The following is a 19,947-nucleotide window of genomic DNA, read 5'->3' as shown; positions in this document are numbered from 1 at the left end:
TTGTCAAGATGGCAATTCATTTATAATTGCCACGTCAGTTTTTCTGCTCTTATTTTCTTTCTAGTGTGCTACCAACACAATTTTTCTTTTAGGCAAGAAATCCTAAATTCTATTAATTAAGCTGGCACTGAATATATCACTTCCCAGAATATTACTAATTTAATTAAGCTACTTCTAGTTTGATTGGTGAATGGTGCTGCACTCTCCCTTTTTCTTTCTTCTTTCTTCTTTTTCTTGCTCTGTTATTTCAGGTTGTGAATTGTAGATGATGCCAAGCATGTATATTTTGTTCAGTGTAAATGTCTTTTTAAGTATAGGATTTTGGATACATAATATGCTTTGTTCTGTTATGGCACTTATGTATACCATTATTGTGCAAATTCCCACCGTCTTCAGGAGTTGAGCTGGGCCTGCTTACAAAAGATCATTGCAGCTGGGCGTTTTGACTATTGATATTCCTTCCTAAAAGTAGGGTGGGAAGGATCATGGGGACCCTCCCTTGACTATCGAGCCACTCCTCCCTAACCTAATTACAGTTCTACCCTAATTGCACATGGCCCTCCCTGTTCTGGGGGGAAGGGCCACAGTGCATAGACTGGGGAAACACTAGAAGATGAGTCTTCATCTGTGCAGTGATGGGGGAGTTATGCTGGGTGCAGACCTTCCTTGTTGCTCCTTTCAGGGATTCTGCACTCCTGCCCATGATACCTCACCCACTGCTCTGTGAACCCACTGCTCTGTGAACTTTGGAGCATCATTTGTCATTGGGAGGGGTGGATGCTGTTTTTGACTCTTAGGAAAGGGATTTTAGCAGCACTCATTTTACCATAGTCAAGAATAGCAGAAAGGGCTAAAGTAAAGACTCCTTTTGGTGCTTCCTTGTATGAAATGAATGATTAGATTTTGTTTCCTGCTGAACCTCTAGAGTCTAGGCAACCTGCTGCTAAGTTCAGCACAATTGTACATCTCTAAATTATATGCAAAAAACCTACTTAAACATCTAATAGTCTCATTAATTTAGGAGATTTTCTTAAAATTCAAATGAATAATGTAAGTGTTATAACATGAAAATTATCTACTTCGACCCTCCATTTCCTCATTGATCAGTGGTGAGAAATTTATCTTCCAGTGGTTTGATATGTGAATGAATACCCGATGCGATAGTGCACTCTTTTTTCTTTCCAGTTTTTTCAATATTTTATTATGTTTCTTTTTTAACATATACATTTATATTATTAAACATAAATAAAATAAACTACATACACCACGAAGAACCACGAGACAATCAGGAATTATATAAAAGTTACATTCATTGTGATTTGGCTGTTTGTATTTGGCAAACTTGAAGTAAACATGTTTCCTGTCTTGTTGACTCTAAAATTCTGAATGGAAATCAATATCTGTCATATCTCATCTCTTAATTTAGAACATCTATCTAGATCTAAAAACAAGAATGTGTGTATGTGCATGACTGTGCACATCTATATGTGGAACTCAAAGGCAATTTTTTGAGAGTGTTCTTTCCCTCCACCTGAGGCACTAAGTATCAGATGACTTAGGTCATCTGAGTCATGACAAGTTCCTTTATTCTTTGAGCTGTGTTGTCAGTCCAAAAGTACATTTTTTTCCCAGAGACAGGGTTTCTCTTGTAGCCTTGGCTGTCCTGGACTCACTCTGTAGACTAGGATGGCCTCGAACTCACAGAGATCTACCTGCCTCTGCTTCCTGAGTGATGGGATTAAAGGCACGTACCACCACTGCCTGGTTTAAAAGTACATTCTTGATATGCTTTCTTAAGGCTACTAGTTTCCCTCCTGTATGTTATTTTTCTATTAACAGCTAAATTCTAGCCAGGTGTGGTGGCGCCTGCCTTTAATCTCAGCACTCAGAGAGGCAGAGGCAGGTGGTTCTCTGTGAGTTGGAGCCCAGCCTGGTCTACGAAGCGAGTCCAGGACAGTCAAGGATACACAGAGAAACCCTGTCTTGAACTGACCCCCCCCCCAAAAAAAAAAACCTTACTAAATTCTGAGCTGACGACTTTTATCCCAGCACTTGGGAAGCAGAGGCAGGTAGATCTCTGAGTTTGAGGCCAGACTGATCTGTCTACAGAATGAGTTCCAGGACAGCCAGGGCTATGCAGAGTAGCCCTGTCCCAGGGCGTGGAGAATTAAGTTTTATTTTGATCAATATGGCCAATGAACTGGATTGAGCCAGTACTTCTTTCATAGACTACCACAATCCACAATTGGCATGAAGTGGCAGAATTTTCCCTTTGACTTGATTTCTTGATCACAAGCAGCTGAAATTGCTTTTAAAAAAGTCAAGTTATGATCTATGGACAGTGGGTATGGGTGGGATCTGGGGAAAGAAAGTTTTTGCCCAAGTCCGCTGAAGGGTAAGACACATTGTGAAGGAAGTGATTGCTATCTTCTGCCTATGGATCCAGAGTCATTTTGAAAATTAAAGAGCTCGAGCCAGGCGGTGGTAGTGCATGCTTTTAATGCCAGCACTCAGGAGGCAGAGGCAAGTGGATCTATGTGAGTTCGGGCCAACCTGGACTACAAAGTTAGTCCAGGACAGCCAAAAATTAAAGAGTTCAATTAATGTGACAGATATGTGTATATTTCTATTCTAGTGAAATGTATCTCCTTTTGTCTTTTTCCCCCCTCCTATTTTCACACTAGACACAACTCCGGAACCAATTAATTCATGAATTGATACATCCTGTACTGAGTGGAGAAGTGAAGCCTCCATCCATTTCAGTGGAAGGGAGTTCCCTTCTAATAGGTGCTTCTAATTCACTGGTGGCAGATCACTTACAAAGATGTGGCTATGAATATTCACTTTCTGTTTTCTTTCCGGAAAGTGGTTTGGCAAAAGAAAAGGTAAAGCCTAGTGGTTTTGAATTTTCTCTTAATAGTTTCTTCCTCTAATAACTGGGAAGTGCTGCATAATTGCTCTGTTTGTCCTGTCATTTTTTTGTATTCATTGTTGATGACATCTCTGCACAAACATTTGTTAGATAATAAACGAGTACCAAATGTGACTGTTTAATGCTTTGGTATTTCTGTTTTTGTTTTGTTTTGTTTGTTTGTTTTGTTGTTGTTGTTATTGTAAAATAGTGATACTGTTTTGGAGCGAAAAGTGATGTTACATTCAATGTGGTTTCTGCCTTTCTATAATGTTGACTGTGAAACTGGTACTGGCACCAGTGTTTCAAATCTGACTTGACTGTAGACAGGTGAAGAAGCAATTTTGATTTGCACACAGTCAGTAGCTTCTAAATAGCATTGCAGGGCAGAACATTTTGATTTCTCACATGTGTTCCTCTTAGATTGCTGCAGATATTTTTTTCTTTTGTAGTTACATAAGATAAGTGCAAAATGCATAATTTAAGAAAATCTATAAAGTTCTCAAATATAAAAGCACATGTCTCCTGGTTTAGTTACTCTTCTAGTGATTTTTAACTAGTTCGTGTCACTGTTGAATTTAATAGTCCCATTTTGTTAATTACTTTAAAGTCATATTTAACAAACCTTCTCAGTATTTGTATAGTATCTAAGATACCATTTTGTTCTTGAACGGTTTTAGGTTTGCAATAGAATTGAGCATTTTCAAATATTCTCCCTCACTCCCCGGGCACAGAGTCCCATACTCAATATCTCATATCTAGGGATACATTAGCTGCAATCAATGATGCTAATTGTCATTTAAGGCCATCTTTTATACTAGGATTCATTCCTGGTGTTGTCTCGTTGGGTTTTTTGTTATTGTTTGTAATTGTCCAAAAGTTTTAATGAATACAATGTTAGTATTCTTATAAAAGGTTGAATCTTAAATATGTTGTATTTTATTAACAATTATATTCAACTTGTCAGCATAAGCACCTTATTTTTTAAGCTAGGCCTGATGGTACACATCTGTAATCTGAGTACTAGATAGACAGAGGAGAATCCCAAGTTTTTTGTCAGCTTGCTGAGTCCCAGGCCAATCAGATATACGTAATAAGACCCTGACTTAAAACAAGAATTCATTTTTAGCTCATCTTCTTTCTAATGATACATTTTATAATTTTGGTTACTGTGTAATAAGCATATAATTATAGTAATAATTAAACCAGTTTATATCATTAATAGTTTCTAACAATATAAATGCAAACCAGAATCTTTTCTTTAAAGGGAACTACATGAAAATACATTGTATCGGTGGTCTAAGGATAGATGCATAGTACATAATACATACTGTAGGCAAATACATATATCAAGAATAGGTGTGTGATTAGAAATACTTCAGGCACACAGTAGTCATTCATAGTTGTAAGAATAATGAAACCTGCTGTTTATTTACATTCTTAAATAACTGTAAGGGCCCTGGAATTCATTCATATAGCCACTGGTTCACCAGATAGTTGAATGTTATCTCTAAGGCTTTAATCATTTCTTTCATTTTCATTACTATTTGAAGGTTAATAACTTGATTAAAGGTATTTTTTTCAGGGCAGGCAAGATGGCTTAGCAGATACAGGTACTTGCTGCGAAGGTTTAATGGCCTGAGTTGGAGTCCCAGAACTCACATGGAGGAAGGATTGAACTTACTTCCTACAAATTGTTCTCTGATCTCCGCATGTACACCATATCATGTTTATGCCTTCCTAACACACACACACACACACACACTCACACACACACACACACACACACACACTCACACACACACACACACACACACACACACACACACACACTAAATAAATGTAAGTTAAAAAGTAAAACTCTTTGATCTTTTTGACCTCAATATATTTATTGTCATTTGTTAACAACATAAAAGCTTTATTTTTGCATCATTAGGTTAATTGTAATATTAAATCTCAAATGAGATTTAATTTTATATTCAGTAACATCTTAATCATTTAAGTTTACTAGTACACAAATCTGGCTACTTAATCTTTTTAATTTTTAAAAATTTTTTTTCTCTTTAAGGTATTTACTATGCAGGATCTATTGCAGCTTATTCGAATCAACCCCTCATCCAGTCTCTACAAATCACTGGTAAGATTGCTTTTATAATCTACTTTGATTTGCTACTTATAAATGAGCAATTAATAAGGGTAAAATATTTTCTTTTAACAGATTTCAGGATTTGATAAAGAAAACCAAAAAGGTAGGAGCCTTCATCTTTATGGGGACTAGCAAGATCTTTAGATGTGCCTTTTCTTATAAAAATGTGAAGCTTGGTGTTATTAGGGAGAAGAGGGCATTTAATTAGAATTGAAATGGTTTTCCTTGTTGACTATGGCTTACTTTTAAATAAACAACCATTCATATGTTATTTTGATAAAAATAGGTTATTTCTCCCACATTTCTCTTATTAATAAATCTTAGATAATCAAGTAAGGACACTGCAGACAGTAGTCAAGAACTTAGCAAATGAAAATGCTATTTATAGGCTACCCAGTGTTTAGAACATTTGTACAGTAACTTCCCTCCCCTGAAAAAAGCTAGTAACACAAGCTGACTATCTTTGTATATTAGATATCCTCCTTGAATATAATTTATGAAGTATTAAATGTATTAACAGTTTCTTTAAAATATCAATGCCTTTTTGTAAATTAAGTTTTTAATACATTCTTGATAAATTACCTCAATGATAATGACCTTTCATATAGTATATTGTTACGTTTACCAGACTATATTTTAGAATGGGTAATGGGCTTTCTGTCTTGAACATAAACTGACTACTTAGCCTCCATTGATAGTTAATCTTTTGGTCTTTTTAAGTAGTCTGTGACATGTTGCAGTGGTCCTTTTGTGTTTGGATTTTTGTCTTGCCATCCCATGCCATCCCTGTTCATAAGCTTAGAACTTAATGAGCAACAATTGCATGTCTACTTTCAACCAGCCACTAGTCTTTGACTTAATTGCTAGGTCTCTTGGAAGTGATGTTCATTGTGGTTAAGTAAATTGGCTTACAAGATGTTCTAGGCTTCCTGCAGCATAGATCATCCCTATTGAATTTCCTTGACCCCACATTCCACTGTAAAACAGCTTCCAAAGGCTAAGGATGGATCTGTTTATACAACATAATAATGTGTTGGGTAGTCTTAATACAAGTGAATTAGTATACAAAATAAAAGAATGACTGTCTTTTATTCCACACTGTTAAGTATATGGATAGATCCTACATTCTGAACTCCAAGGCAGTACACTATTTAGTGTAACTCTTGTTTTGATGGAGATGCCTACCTATCTCTGCTTTCTCATGTGGTGGCCACCAAGTTCATGTGGTACTTGAAATGGGGCTACTGTGACTGAACAGTGAACCTGATTTTTTTAAATTTAAATTTAATTACCCACATGGCTGCCATATTAGAAAGCACTGACCTAAACAATGCCACTAATAGCTGTTGCTAAGATACTGAGAAGGAAATTTGAAGATTGAAGCAATATTTTTGAATAATGCAGTTTACTATAGATATTTATGTTATCATTTATTATTGCCCATGCTTCCATAGTCTACTTAAATGTTTCTGGTTAAAAAAATATCTAACACCTGTTACCAGCTTAATCCAATAAATGTTGGGAACCCAGAGAAATTGAGCATCCGAGTGCCAAAATTTGGAGAGCTCTTTGCTAACCATTAGCCATTTGTTAATTTTGGCAAAAATCAGTACAAGGAGAACTACAATTCAAATTTAGGATATTAGGTGGTCTCTGGATGGAATGTAGACTGTGACCAGTGTACTATAATGTTCTCACTTGGGCTTGGAGAGTACTGCACCTCCTAACTTTGGAAATTAGTGGAACCTAACAGCTGAAGGAATTGGACTGTAGGTGATCGTTACTTACATTGTGAGGACTTAGTGATAGTTATGAAATTGCAGTTCCAGTAAGTCTATAGGTAGCAAGTAGGTAGCAAGAGCCAACTTTCTCACTGTTAGAGTGGGAATTTGGGCTAGTAAGATGGCTCAACACGTTGCCTGTTGCCAAGCCTGACTTCGGGAGTTCCATCTCCAGGATCTACATGCTGGAAGGAGACAACTGACTCCTATTAGGATTGAGAATTTAAGTAGTTTGTGTTTGATTTTAGATAGAGAAGGCATGTGTTTGTAAGGGAAAGTTGTGAGGTTTCCATATGTCTCTACATATGTAAAGGAAGCAGCAATTGTGGGAATAGAATTTGAAGATCTTTAGTAGAGAGGGACAAAAGATTGAGTGTAACATGGCTGATGAAGGAGAAATCTTATTTCTTAAAAGATTTATTTATTTACTATTTATTCAGTATTTTGCCTGCATACCAGAGGAGGGGACCAGATCTTCATTACAGATGGTTGTGATTCACCATGTGGTTGCTGGGAATTGAACTCAGAACCTTTGGAAGAACAGCCAGTGCTCTTAACCTCTAAGCCCTCTCTCCAGCCCTGTTTGGACCATTTTTAACAAACATATTTAACTCCCTATTGATAGAGACTCAGGTGTTTGCTTTTTGCTATGAGAAGTAATAAGTGTGCATCATGCATACTTTGCCCTTACTGAAAGGTAGTACAGCAGTGTAACTCAAAATAATTAGGTTAAAATAATGTGCATTTGGAATGTATGGAGACACTGATAAATTACTTACTCCCTTAGATTCCCATGTCAGCAGCACTTGACATTATCAGCAATTTAATCTTAGTGTTATGCAGAAAATGTTTTTGTTATTAGTTTGCATTTATTTATGTGTCTCTGCGCATTTGTTTAATATTTAAAAAATGTTCATGTTTATTTTCCATTTAAATTTTCTTCCTGTTAACTTTGTCCATGCCTTTTCCTATTTTTTTTATTGACTTATACGAGTTCTTTGACATTACAGTGAGACTTCTCTGTACTGCAGAATCTTTCCCAATATATCTTTTGTCTTTCACTTTATTTTATACCATATGTAAATTTATATTTTTGTGCTTATAACAATCTCTGTATTCTTTTTAAGCTTTATATCATGCTTAGAAAGATCTTTCCTCGGTAATAAATTATAATGCTCTAAAACAAGACTCGTAAACAATAAAGAAATGGTTGAATGATGTTCTGAAACAAAACTATGTATGCTATGCTTTTAGGTTTTCTTATGAGTTTCTTAAAGGAGTTGGCAGAATATCATCAAGCTAAAGAGAGCTGTGATGTGGAAACTCAGACCAGCGCCACATTTCCTAGCAAAGTGTCCCTGGGTAATTATAATTATAGCCTTCTTGCTTCAATTCTGCTAGGTATCTTGTTATAATTTTTGGATTTTGTTTTTACTTGATTATTTTTCTATTTCTTTGACTTTTTTTTGGTTCTTCAAACAGGCTTTCTCTGTATAGCTCTGGCTGTCCTGGAACTCACTCTGTAGACCAAGCTGGCCTCGAACTCATAGAGATCCACTTGCCTGTGCCTCCCAGAATGCTGGGATTAAAGGCATGCGCCACCACACCTGGCCACCTGACCATTTTTCAAACAAGGTCTCACTATATAGCACTGGCTGGATTTGAATTCACTATGTAGATGGAGCTGGCCTCAAACTTTTGATTGTCCAGCCTCTGCCTCCTTTGAATGCTGGTATTTACAGATGTATACTACCTCACTTGGCCTTGTTTGGTTTTTGGGAGAAGAAAATTACCTTATTTAGCTCAGGTGTGGTGGCACATGCTTTTAATCCCAGCAGAAGAAGGTAGATCTTTGTAAGTTTAAGGCCAGCCTGGTCTACAAAGTGAGTTTAGGACAGCCAGGCTGTTACACAGAGAAACCCTGTCTCGAAAAACCTAAAAACAAAACAACCCCCCCCCCAACCCTTTATTTATCATATTATGTGATTTTTTTTATCCCCGATAGCAAAAATGCTACCTGTATATAGATGACAAAGAAATTCATTTTTTATATTATTACACATATACACAGTAGATTACCTATGGCAAGAAGAACCGTGACACAATCAGGAATTATATAAATGTTACCTATTGTATATATATGTAATAATATAAATGCATATGTACAAAAATAAAATAACTTAAAAAAGATATAAAAAGAATTAAGGGTGTCTATATAAACTACTAGATGGCATATAGGGATGGAAATGAAATTAGTCTGAAATGTGTAGGTACATTGCTCATCTTCAAATGCAGATGTGCAGCAGGAGAATTCTTTCTACAGGTTATCAAATTTCAATTCCTGGATAAACATTCTGTGGCTGTAACTTTGTTGTATTACTTACCATCTCAATAACTGTTCTAATACAAACTAAATATCTTATTTCCATATATGACAAGGAATTATACCTATTAAGCCTGAAAAGTAGTTTGTAATTCTGATTGCCATTAAAATTCTGAGCAGGGAAAAAAAAAAAGGAAATTCATTTTTTTCCCGGAGTTGTTTTGCCGGAGCAACCAGGAATTGCTTTCCACTGTCATAATTTATCAAATCAGGGCTACACTGGTCAGTCTTGCAGAGTTCTCAAGACTCAGGTTTTTCCTTACTTATGTAGTTTAACCTCTATTAACTAGGAAATCTCATGCCTTCTGACTTTATTTTATAGCCATTAAATTAGTATATGTTTTGGTCAGTGTTCTAGTGCTGTGAAGAAATGGATTTGATTGGGGCTTGCTTACAGTGTCAGAGGTTTAGCCCACAGTCATCATGATGGGGAGCTTGGCGGCACACAGACAGACATGGTGCTGGATAAGTAGCTGAGAGTTCTACATCCAGATGTGCAGGAAATAGAAGAGAGCCCCTGGAGTGAGCTTGGGTTTTTAAAATTTCAAAGCCCATCCTTAGTGAACACACTTCCTTCAACAAGGCCATACCTCCCAGTCCTTTCAAATAATGCCATTCTCTCATGGCCAAGCATTCAACTATATGAGCCCATGGCAGGGGCATTCTTATTCAAACTAGCTCAGTATGTTACAAACTTTGCAAAGAGTTAGAGAAGTCTTTTCCCCATCATTTCACTTTATAGTTGAAACTGAGGTCCTCAGAGGGGAGAGCAACTTGAAAATCCCCATTTGAGTAGAGTCCAAGGTCCAAGGCCTATAGATTTTGCACCTTCTATAGTATTCTCCCACCTGTGTTGACCAGTTTGTATTGTCAACCTGACACAACCTAGAGTTGCCTTAGAAGATCCTTAATTGAGCAATTGCCTCCATCAGATTGGAATGTGGGCTTGTCTGTGGGGAATTATTTTGATCCCCACAGGAGGGTGGGAGGGTGCAGCCCACTATGGCAGCACTATCTAGGTTGGTGTCCTGAGCTGTATATAAACGCTAGCATGAGCCAAGGAACAAAGCAGGAAACATTCCTCTGTATTTCTGCTGGAGTTCCTGCCTGACTTCCCTCAGTAACAGACTGTGACTTGGAGTATAACCTGAAAATAAACCCTTTTCTTCCCTAGTTGCTTTTGGTTACAGTGCTGATCACAGCAACAGAAAGCAAAGGAGAACACTATCTTTTGGTTTTGTGTCAAAAGAGATGGAAAGCAGTTATTTATATCGATGTGCTTAATTAACTTTTTGGCTCATCCTCAACTTATAGGAAGATGAGGAATTCATCATTTGCAAAGCTATATTCTACAACTAGGCTCAAGTATAGTTTTAATACCATTAGCAAAATATTATGTATTCATTGCAAAGGAGAGATTTCCAGTAATAAAAAGCACATAGATAATTTTGAAATTTTCTCGTGGCTACATTTAAAAAGATGAGAAGAAACAGGTAAAATTCATTTTAATTATTTAACCCAAAACTTTTCAATATTTCAGCTAGTACTCAGTTAAAAATATTAATGAGTTATTTTACATATATTGTAGCAATTCTTGGAGACCCAGTGTGTCATTTTCACCTAGAGCACATCTCAACTCTGATTGGTCTCATTTCAAATATTCAGTGACCACATGTGGCCAGGAAGTCCTGTGTCAGACTGTGTGGTTATGGCTCATTTGGAAAATAAGTGAAGTGGCTGGAAAAGCATGTCCACAATTATGCCTGCCACAAACACTCAATATTTTAATCTATCCCTTTCTTCTCATGTCTGCACTTGTGGTGGTGGTGGTGGTGTGTGGGTGTGTGGGTGTGTGTGGTTGTGCATGAGATTGTACTCTGTGTTCAGGTTTACCCTCTGCTTCATGGTTGGTTTGAGGGCCAAGGGCCTCCTGGAAAGAAATCTGGCATGAGAAAGGCAACAGGCCTTGAGTTGAGCCTGGTTGTGCTATAGTTGCTTAACCCTCTCTGGAAGTCACTCAAACTCTATGGCCATTTGTTTCCTATCTGTAAAATTCAAGAGTCGAAGTACATAACTTTTACACTTTGAAAGTCCGGGTGAGCATATGTAAACTTTTAAGGCCAGTTCAAGCATTCTGCACTTAGAAACTGAGAAGAGATTGATTTGTACTTGTTGCCACCCTCCCAATTTATTATGAATATTTCTAAACATGCAGAACAGTTGAAACAATGTTGCAGTGAATATTCGCCTACATAGATGCTACTATGACATTTTGTATTATACTTGTTTATCACATACCTGGATCTTTGAACACAGGGATCCACCTGCCTCTGCTTCCAGGAGTGCTGGGATTGCAGGCATTGTACAGTGTGCCCAGCGGTAGCAGACATTTTTATACTTCCCTTTTAGTATAGTCTACTTTGGGCCTCTTGCATACCTTACTGAGTTGATTTATATTTCCTAATTGAATGTGTTATTTTTTTTAATAGCCGAGAAGTTTCAGCTCATTGATGATCAATTTGCAGAAGCTTTTCCTCATCGTCCCAAGCTAGAATCTTTAGAGACAAAGTTAAATGAATATAAGAAAGAAATACAACACCAGCTTCAGGTAGAAATGTGTCAAAAGGTAAGCTGTAGTTCTTCCTGCTGTTAATGAGAGCCACTCCCACTTATCTTCTCCTGTCTTTACCTTATGTATGTGGGGAGACATCTAGAACTTTTCATTAAAAAATGGAGTGACACACTGTTACACACATTGGCTTTTTTTTGTAATCTCCATTGATATCATTTGTTTACATTTTTTTTTTACTGGATCCTATAGGACAGTGAATGAACTAAAAATGAAGGTATATTTTGGGCAGAATATTATTAAATCGAATGCAGAGTAAATTTGTACTGTGTTTTAGGTAATTTTTCAATTAATTGTGCTCAATTCATAGCTGAAGCATTTTAGAGAAGCTGAAATAACAAAAGTTAAGATGGAAGAGAAAAGAAAGTATGAAAAGGAATTGGCTGCATTCCGGAATGAATTTGAAAGAACTTGTCAAGCAAAAAATGAAGCCCTGATTTCTCAGGAAAAGAATGCTCTGGAAAGAATTAAAAAGCACCGAGAGGTAATACCTGGACACAATTTATGGGTGGCTGTGTCCTGCTGCTATTAATAGCTTCCTTTAAGATCCAGAAAGGACAACTAATAGAACAAGGCTCTAGAGGAGCAGATGGAACTGCTGTTAAGAGTGCAGAGAGAAGACAAGCTCTTGTAGACTTTGCAGTGGTGGAAAAGAAAGAACTGTGGTGAATGTCCACACTGGGCCTGGAGACACTCAGCAAACAGGCTCTATCTTGTCAGGAGAGAGGGGGCTTTAAGGAGAGGCTTAGAAGTAAATAGTTGCTATGGAGGAGGGGGAGCAGCTCATTATAGCAGAGAGGATGTTAACATTGTAACACTAAGCTGAAAGATTAGCCAGGAAGTGGCAGGGCAAACCATGTGCTTGGACAACAGGTTTCTGTCCTGGCTCTGGGGAGGACTGGTAATTTATGAGCACCTATTCACTCCTTTCTGTGAGGGTGGAAAGGGAAAAGTGGTTGAGGAATGATGTTTTGCCAAGTTTGACTTGAGAAAGGTAGCCTGAGGAATTAATGACCTTGGTGCTCTGCTAGGGGATGAAGAGAGCAAAGAGAACCAGGTAAGAAGGTGAGTGGCCCCCGTCCTAGGAGGAAATGAAGGGATGCATGGCAGTCTCAGAAATGACCCAGGAGCCTAAGAGGCTGCGTTCAGACTTGCCCAGTTACATTTCAGGCAGAAATGTCCTTCAGGAAAACCTCTTTGTTTGCTAAGATTCTGTCTTCAGTCAAACAGGACTTAGCACTTTTTTCAGTGTTCATCCAGAGCAGTTGTAAGAAAATGTTCAAAATAGGAATGCTTCCCCCTAGAGTTTATCCTTGCTCAGGATTTTCTATAAGATGTGGTATCCAGCATTATATAGAACCCCTCTGCTTTGTGCCTAGCCTATCTGGGAATTAGACTAATCTATGAAAATAAGCATAGATGTTTAAAATACTGGGTTATGTTTAGACTAACAACTTTATTTTCAACATAAGTATCTGACAAGATCCCCATTTTAGTTAATATTACCTGAAAGAGTTGAAGCTTATGGCACCATCTTGCCTTTGGATGCTTGTCCACATCTCTCCCTGAGAAGATTGTGCTGGTCTTCAAAGACCTAGCTTGATGTCACATCAGTGACTTCTTCCCCAACTCACTGAGTGACTTGTTCAGGTGTTTTTCTGGATGTGTTCTTGATATACTTCAGTTATGAAATCATTACATCCCGTGTGATTGTTTCTCTCTCCCTCAACCAAATTGTGAGATCTTTAAAGATGAGGAACTTTTCTGCTCCTGGTGTTTTGTTCAGTGATGGGATGACCCATTCACTTGGGAGTTTAACCTGAGCCTGCTAACTGGCTGTGAGTCAGAATGATCCATAAAGTGAAACATTTAGGTACCATCAATCGCCATGGATATTCTCTTCTTTTGGAATTTCATTACTGAATATGCATGTTTAAAGTTTTTCTTGCTGAAGTTATCAAATTTTTGAGTAAGGAAATATGAGGGAAGCTTAAGAGCTAGTCTTGGGATGTCTATATTCCTAACCATGACAGCATTCATTGAAGGGCTGATTTTTTGTGTGTCCAAGGAAGTACATTTTTGTGCAACTACACTATAACTTAAAAAAAAAACAAGTCTTCATTGAAATCTTTTCAAGGAGGAATTGTTACCCTAAATATCTGTAACTTTCCTTGTCTTCTAGAATTTAGGAAGCAATGTCTGAGTTCCAGTGTTTTATTTAACTTTGCTTGCTTGCTAAAAAGAAATGCTTTTCTATGCAGATTGAAACAAAAGAAATTTATGCTCAAAGACAGATTCTACTAAATGATATAGACTTGCTCAGACGTAGAGAAGCAGAGCTGAAGGAACGAATGGAAACTTTTGAGTTGTAAGTAATACATGTTCTTTTTGGATGTGAAAAGTATGTCTAAAATTTCCAGCCTTTTCTAAAATGTGTGTGTGTGTGTGTGTGTGTGTGTGTGTGTGTGTGTGTGTGTGTGTGTGTTTGCAAGGGTATATGCAGGTGCACTCACCTATGTGTGGCTTTGATGGTCAGAGGTCAATATGGTCTCCTTTATCACTCACTATCATATTGTTTTTCACATATTACAGTGGTTGGATTGAAGCTCAGTGATTTACTAGACTGGTTGGACAGCAGGCTTTGGGTATTCGTGTGCTTCTGTCCTCTCCCATGCCATGCCTGGTTTTTATATGGGTGCTGGGGATTTAAACTCAAGTCATGGCAAGCACTTTATTTGCTGCTGAACAAGCATTTTATTTATTTGCTTCCCAGCCAAATAAAAGCCTGGGCTTGGTAGTATATGTCTGTAATCCCAGCACTTTGGAAGGTTGAGGCAGGATGATTTCCCTGAGTTTGAGACTATCTCAAGCTACATGGTAAGTTATAGGTCAAGCTGTATATGTGAATCAGTTGTTCAGATCTGCTACAGTTATCTGCTCCGTACTAAAAAAAGGAAATAGAATAGTCCAACTTGACTTGTCATGGATGGAACTATTAATACTCAACCTAAAAACAATATAAAACAAAATTTCCAAGGAGAATTATCGGCTATTAAAGTGATATCAGCTGATTTAGAAGGTACAGCTTGTGGGGAGGGGAGCTTGGGTTTTCCTTTACATTATCAGAAACCATGCTGAAATAATTCTGTCAGACTGCCTTGAGCCTAGACAACTTGGAAGTACTCCTAATGCTTTAATAGATCATGTGCTTTGCAGCTATGGTAGTTATCAGACCTGATAGTTTCATATATTTAGCTGAACTCCAGGCATCCTAGCCTGTTCCATTTAGCTACTTTGTACTCCAGTAAGGAAATCCATTCTAATTTGTCTTGTCTTGTATGGAACCATTTCTTGTGATGGGGGATGAGGGTGCTACTTAATGTTTTCTAAGTGCTCAGAATGCTCCATCCTTCAGTTCTTATCTGGAATTGCTAGCAAGCTCACCACATGTATATAGTGTGTGTGTATAACCCTTTTTTCCCAATTAGAAGCTGCTGTTAGCACTCATAGGCACTCTTGAAGTCTTAGTGTTTTAAATAAATTGTCACCATCTTCATTGCTGTTGTTTTCTCACTTCTGTGGGCTCAGTTCATTTGATTTCTTCTCTCCTTAACTTTTTTACCTCTACTTCTGTTCTCCCCTCCTAAGCATTCAGGTAAATTAAGTATATTTGCTGCTCCATGCCTTTCCAGGTTAGCCAGCAGAGGGTGCTGCTGCCCACACCTGGAACTTTTACTTGGACTAGTGAGCTAGACAGCAGAATGGCTTGCTGTCTGCAGCACCTGGGAAGTACAGAGTGCTAATACTTACTAGGAAGACCTTGTTGGATAAATATATAGCAAGTACATGACCCCTCCCTCCCTTCTAAATTCCCTTCCTTCCTCCCCACTTCTCAGTATTTAATCAATGATTATTAAATGTTGAAAGCAGATCTTCAACCTTTAGTATCGATGGGCTAGTGAATTAGATCCAACAGTTGTAAACAGTATTATAGAAAAAAACCCCAGTTTTTTGTGTAAGGTAACTTTTGACTGTGCTTTTGTAACATCATGCTTCACCATGAATTGATTATGGCCATTTACCATCTATAGCCAGGTGGGTTTGTTGTTGTGGGTTTTTTGTTTGTTTGTTTAAGACAGGGTTTCTCTGCGTAGCCTTAGCTGTCCTAGACTCACTTTGTAGACCAGCCTGGCCTTGAACTCACATGATCCACCTGTTTCTGCCTCTGGAGTGCTGGATTAAAGGTGTGTGCTACCATGGCCAGCTTGTTGTTTTTGTTTTGTTTTTTGTGACAAGGTTTTATTTTGTTTTTAACCCTGGCTGACCTGAAACTCACTGTGTAGATCAGGCCGGCCTTGAACTTCCCGCCTGTCTAGTACTGGAGTTATAGGCATTGGCCAGTGATCACCATATAACCAGTTTTGTTTTGTTTGTGTGTGTGTGTGTTTCATTTTAAAGTTAATATATTTGCTGGGTGCATGCCTGCCACAGCAGTGCACACGTGGAGTTAGAGGACAACTTGTGAAAGTCAGTTTTCTCCTTCGATGTGGATCCTGGGGATCAAACTCAAGCTTGGTGGCAAGTGCCAAAAACTGCCCTCCTAGCAAGTTTTTAAATGTTAATCATCTCCTGTAAGAACCTACTCTGGTGTTGACTCCTTTCCAATTCTTTAAGCCAGATGCCCCTATCCCACTCCCTCCCTCATTTGATACTGTAACTAGGTCTGTTGTAAGATATAGGGAGACTTTCTCTTTTGTTTCCTCTTAGTACAGTCTGTTTTCCTACAAACATTTTTCTTCAGATCCGTTAATCAGATACTGTACTTTGTGTGTGTGTGTGTGTGTGTGTGTGTGTGTGTGTGTGTGTGTGTGTGTATGTGTATGTGTGTATATATATATAAATTTTTTTATTTTATATTTTGGTTAATTTCAGGACCCAGAAGCTCCAAGAAGAAAAAAATAAAAGTGAGGCCGAGGCACTTCGGAGACAGGAACAGAATCTAAAGAATATTGAAGAGACCTATGATCAGAAACTGAAAACTGAACTTCTAAAGTAATTGGTGGTTTTTAAGGACTAATATGTTTGAATTAAGTTAGTTAAAATATAACCAGAATTGATGAAGTACATAAGACTAATATTTATATGACAAAATTGTGTTTGAACAAAACTATTTTCTATGACAAATCAAACCTTTTTGATGAATATTTGAGTTAAGATAGTTTTTAAAGCATACAGTGTAAGAATTACATCAACTGCGTTTATTTATAGCTCCTCTGGCTGTGAGGGCTTGTGAGTTCCTTTAACTTTACATACGTAAGTACAGATTAGATTGTATTAATTATTTCCTTTAACTTTAGGGCACTACGTAACTTGCTTAGCTTGTGTAACTGATCAACTGTAAAATTGGAATTCTATTCACTTTAGTCATCTTTCTCATGCTGCCACTGAGATGAATGTCAATAACTATTTATAAATTGTTTAAGGTAGAATCTGATCATGAGTATGTGGTTTGGCCTCTAAAGACTCTGTAAAGCAAGAATCAAAAGAAAGGAACTAAAGTCAACTATATGAAGCAAAAGATGATATAAGGAAATGAAAATATGAGAACTATGGTTACTTTGGCCCACCCGCCTTCCCTCCTACTTCTTGCTATGTAGCTCAGATTGACCCAAAATTCTTGATTCTCCTGCTCCAGGCTCTGAAATTCAGTGATAGCACAGGTGTGCCATCATTCCCAAGTACTTTATTTAGCTTTTCTAGTCTGAATTTTATGTGCCAGTGAATAGAATCCCAGAGCAAGGATAATTGTATGGTAACTTTTCTCAGTGGCAATTGTATGTGCTCTACCTAATAACCTTTAGTATTTGTCTTTGGCAAATACTAAATACTTTAGTATAGTATTTGGCAAAGGTAGGGGTGGAGGATATTCATTACAGGAGTGTTTGTCTTAGAAAATAAATAAAACTCCATGGAACCATCCCTTTTGCTATTTCTGATATGAATATAATACCAGTAGGCTCTCAATTGTACATAAACCCTAAAAAAGTTTTTATCCTGGTTGGGGCTGGGGAGATAGTGCAGACAGATGACAAGTGACTTTGCCATCTCTGAGGACACAGACTGTTGTGTGCTAGGTAAGCTTTTCTTTTCTTTATGTTCTCTGTACCAATTGAGACCAATGGAAAAGTAGTTGTTTTTAGTAACTCCATGATAACACCCTTCATTTTGTGTGATTTGCATCTTGGGGCTACATTTACAGGATGGAGGTAGAGTTTTAGCAGACTTTTGATGTTTAGAATTCAGTTGCTTGGCCTTAGAACTGAAACTTTAGTATTTCTCCTCAGCCATGTTGGCGCCCTCACGTATGCAGGGCCACAGATAAGCTCTTCAGGGTTAGTGGTCTTCCTAGGGAGATGGCCAGGACCTCATTTAATCATTCTGATTCTCAGGTACCAACTGGAACTAAAGGATGACTACATTGCTAGAACAAATAAACTTCTGGAAGAGGAAAGGAAGAATAAAGGTGATGTGGGTGACTGGCTTATTTCAGTTCTGCTGCTATAGGTTATTAGTAACCTCCTAAGTTGTATCTGTTGCATATTCTTTTGGTTTTTTGTTTGTTTGTGTGTTTGTTTGTTTGTTTTTGGTTTTCAAGACAAGGTTTCTCTGTGTAGCCCTGGCTGTCCTGGAACTCAACTTGGTAGACCAGGCTGTCCTCGGACTTAGACATCCGCCTGTCTTTGCCTCTGAAGTGCTGGGATTAAAGACGTGAACGACCACTGCCTGGCTTCTGTTGTATAGTCTTGAATACAGCATTCACTTTTTACAAAAGATATTTTATATATGTTTGTCAGAGAGAGGGTGTGTATGCGTTATATAGTGTGCATGTGGAGGTCAGAGGACTTATGGGACTTCTTTTTTTCCTTCCACCATTGAGTCCCTAGCATTGAAATTGGCTTGTCAGACTTAGCAGCAGATGTGTTTACCCATTAGTTCATTTGACTAGTTCATTTTTTTATTTAAGTAATTTACTCAGATTACATCCTGATTGTTATCCCCTCACTTGTGTATCTTCCCGTTCCCCCTTCCCTGCCTCTTTGGCCCTATTCCACTCCCCTAGGTCTGTGACAGAAGGGGACCTTGTCTCCCACTATAAGATCACAGCCTATCAGGTCTCCTCTTCATTTCTTTTTTTAAAGACACTTATTTTTATCTTATGTGTATGGGCTTCCAGTGACTCTGGAAGCCAGTAAAGCTTGTTGGAGGATCCTCAGAGCTAGAGTTACAGATTGTGAGCTGCCGTGTGGGTGCTGGCAATTGAGCCCAGGTCCTCTGAAAGAACAACCAGTGCTCTTAACTACTGAGCTGTCTTTCCAGCCTCATTATAGAAATTTTACTTTCTCTCTTTTTTTTCCTTTTCTTTCCTTTCAGTTTTTTGAGACAGGGTCTCTTTGTGTAGCCTTGGCTGTCCTAGGCTCACTTTGTAGACCAGGCTGGCCTCCAACTCACAGTGATCCACCTGCCTCTGCCTCCCGAGTGCTGGGATTAAAGGCGTGCGCCACTACGGCTGGCTTAATTTTTACTTTCTCTGTGATCAGGTTTCATAGTTCTTTTTTTCTTACATGTGTTTATACTTCCTAAACTTTTAAATTTACATTGACCTGAGACTATGAATGTTGGTTAAGTTTTCAATTTTCAGATATTTTACATTTCAATATATTAGTAGGAAATTGTGAGAAGAACATTAACTTTGGAAATTTCAAACATTTTTTGAAGTAAATTGGAGCCACTTATTATTGACTAGATACCAACTGTGTAGCTCCTTTTGCTCCTGTCTTATAGAAGCAGGTGCATCTCATAGTTTAGTGCTGTCATGTATGTAGATTTAGCAACAGAATTTTCTTCTATGTTATATATCTGCATAGACTTGTGTTATAGGAAGGAAAAACTGCAGAAGGAAAACAGATCTTTGCTTTTAAGGGAAGTAGGTACTCTTAGCATTAAGGTCTCATGCCCTGCCTAGATGGAGTAACTGGTTAGCTTATAGGAGGAATTTCACCACATACATGACACTTGTAACTTGGCATCACTTGTTGT

The 19,947-nt window shown here is 37.9% G+C and overlaps 1 protein-coding gene across 5 annotated transcripts in view; it reads left to right on the top strand.

Moving 5' to 3' along the window:
- Positions 1-19,947, top strand: part of OFD1 (OFD1 centriole and centriolar satellite protein) — a 49,669-nt gene that overhangs the window by 9,939 nt on the left and 19,783 nt on the right. For 4 of the 5 annotated variants that reach the window (XM_084788487.1, XM_084788489.1, XM_084788486.1 and 1 more), the window contains exons 3-11: positions 2,685-2,885; positions 4,980-5,048; positions 5,130-5,160; positions 8,093-8,200; positions 11,711-11,847; positions 12,161-12,334; positions 14,112-14,218; positions 16,783-16,902; positions 18,300-18,373. In XM_084788487.1, coding sequence (XP_084644613.1) covers positions 2,685-2,885; positions 4,980-5,048; positions 5,130-5,160; positions 8,093-8,200; positions 11,711-11,847; positions 12,161-12,334; positions 14,112-14,218; positions 16,783-16,902; positions 18,300-18,373 — 1,021 coding nt within the window. The remainder of the gene's footprint in view (positions 1-2,684; positions 2,886-4,979; positions 5,049-5,129; positions 5,161-8,092; positions 8,201-11,710; positions 11,848-12,160; positions 12,335-14,111; positions 14,219-16,782; positions 16,903-18,299; positions 18,374-19,947) is intronic. The other variant, XM_084788490.1, reaches the window with a different exon arrangement.

This window comes from Acomys minous, assembly GCF_964271855.1.
Source record: "Acomys minous genome assembly, chromosome: 7".
Taxonomy (NCBI): domain Eukaryota; kingdom Metazoa; phylum Chordata; class Mammalia; order Rodentia; family Muridae; genus Acomys; species Acomys minous.
The sequence above is the reverse complement of the archived record's forward strand: the minus strand, read 5'-3'. Positions and strand labels throughout refer to the sequence as shown.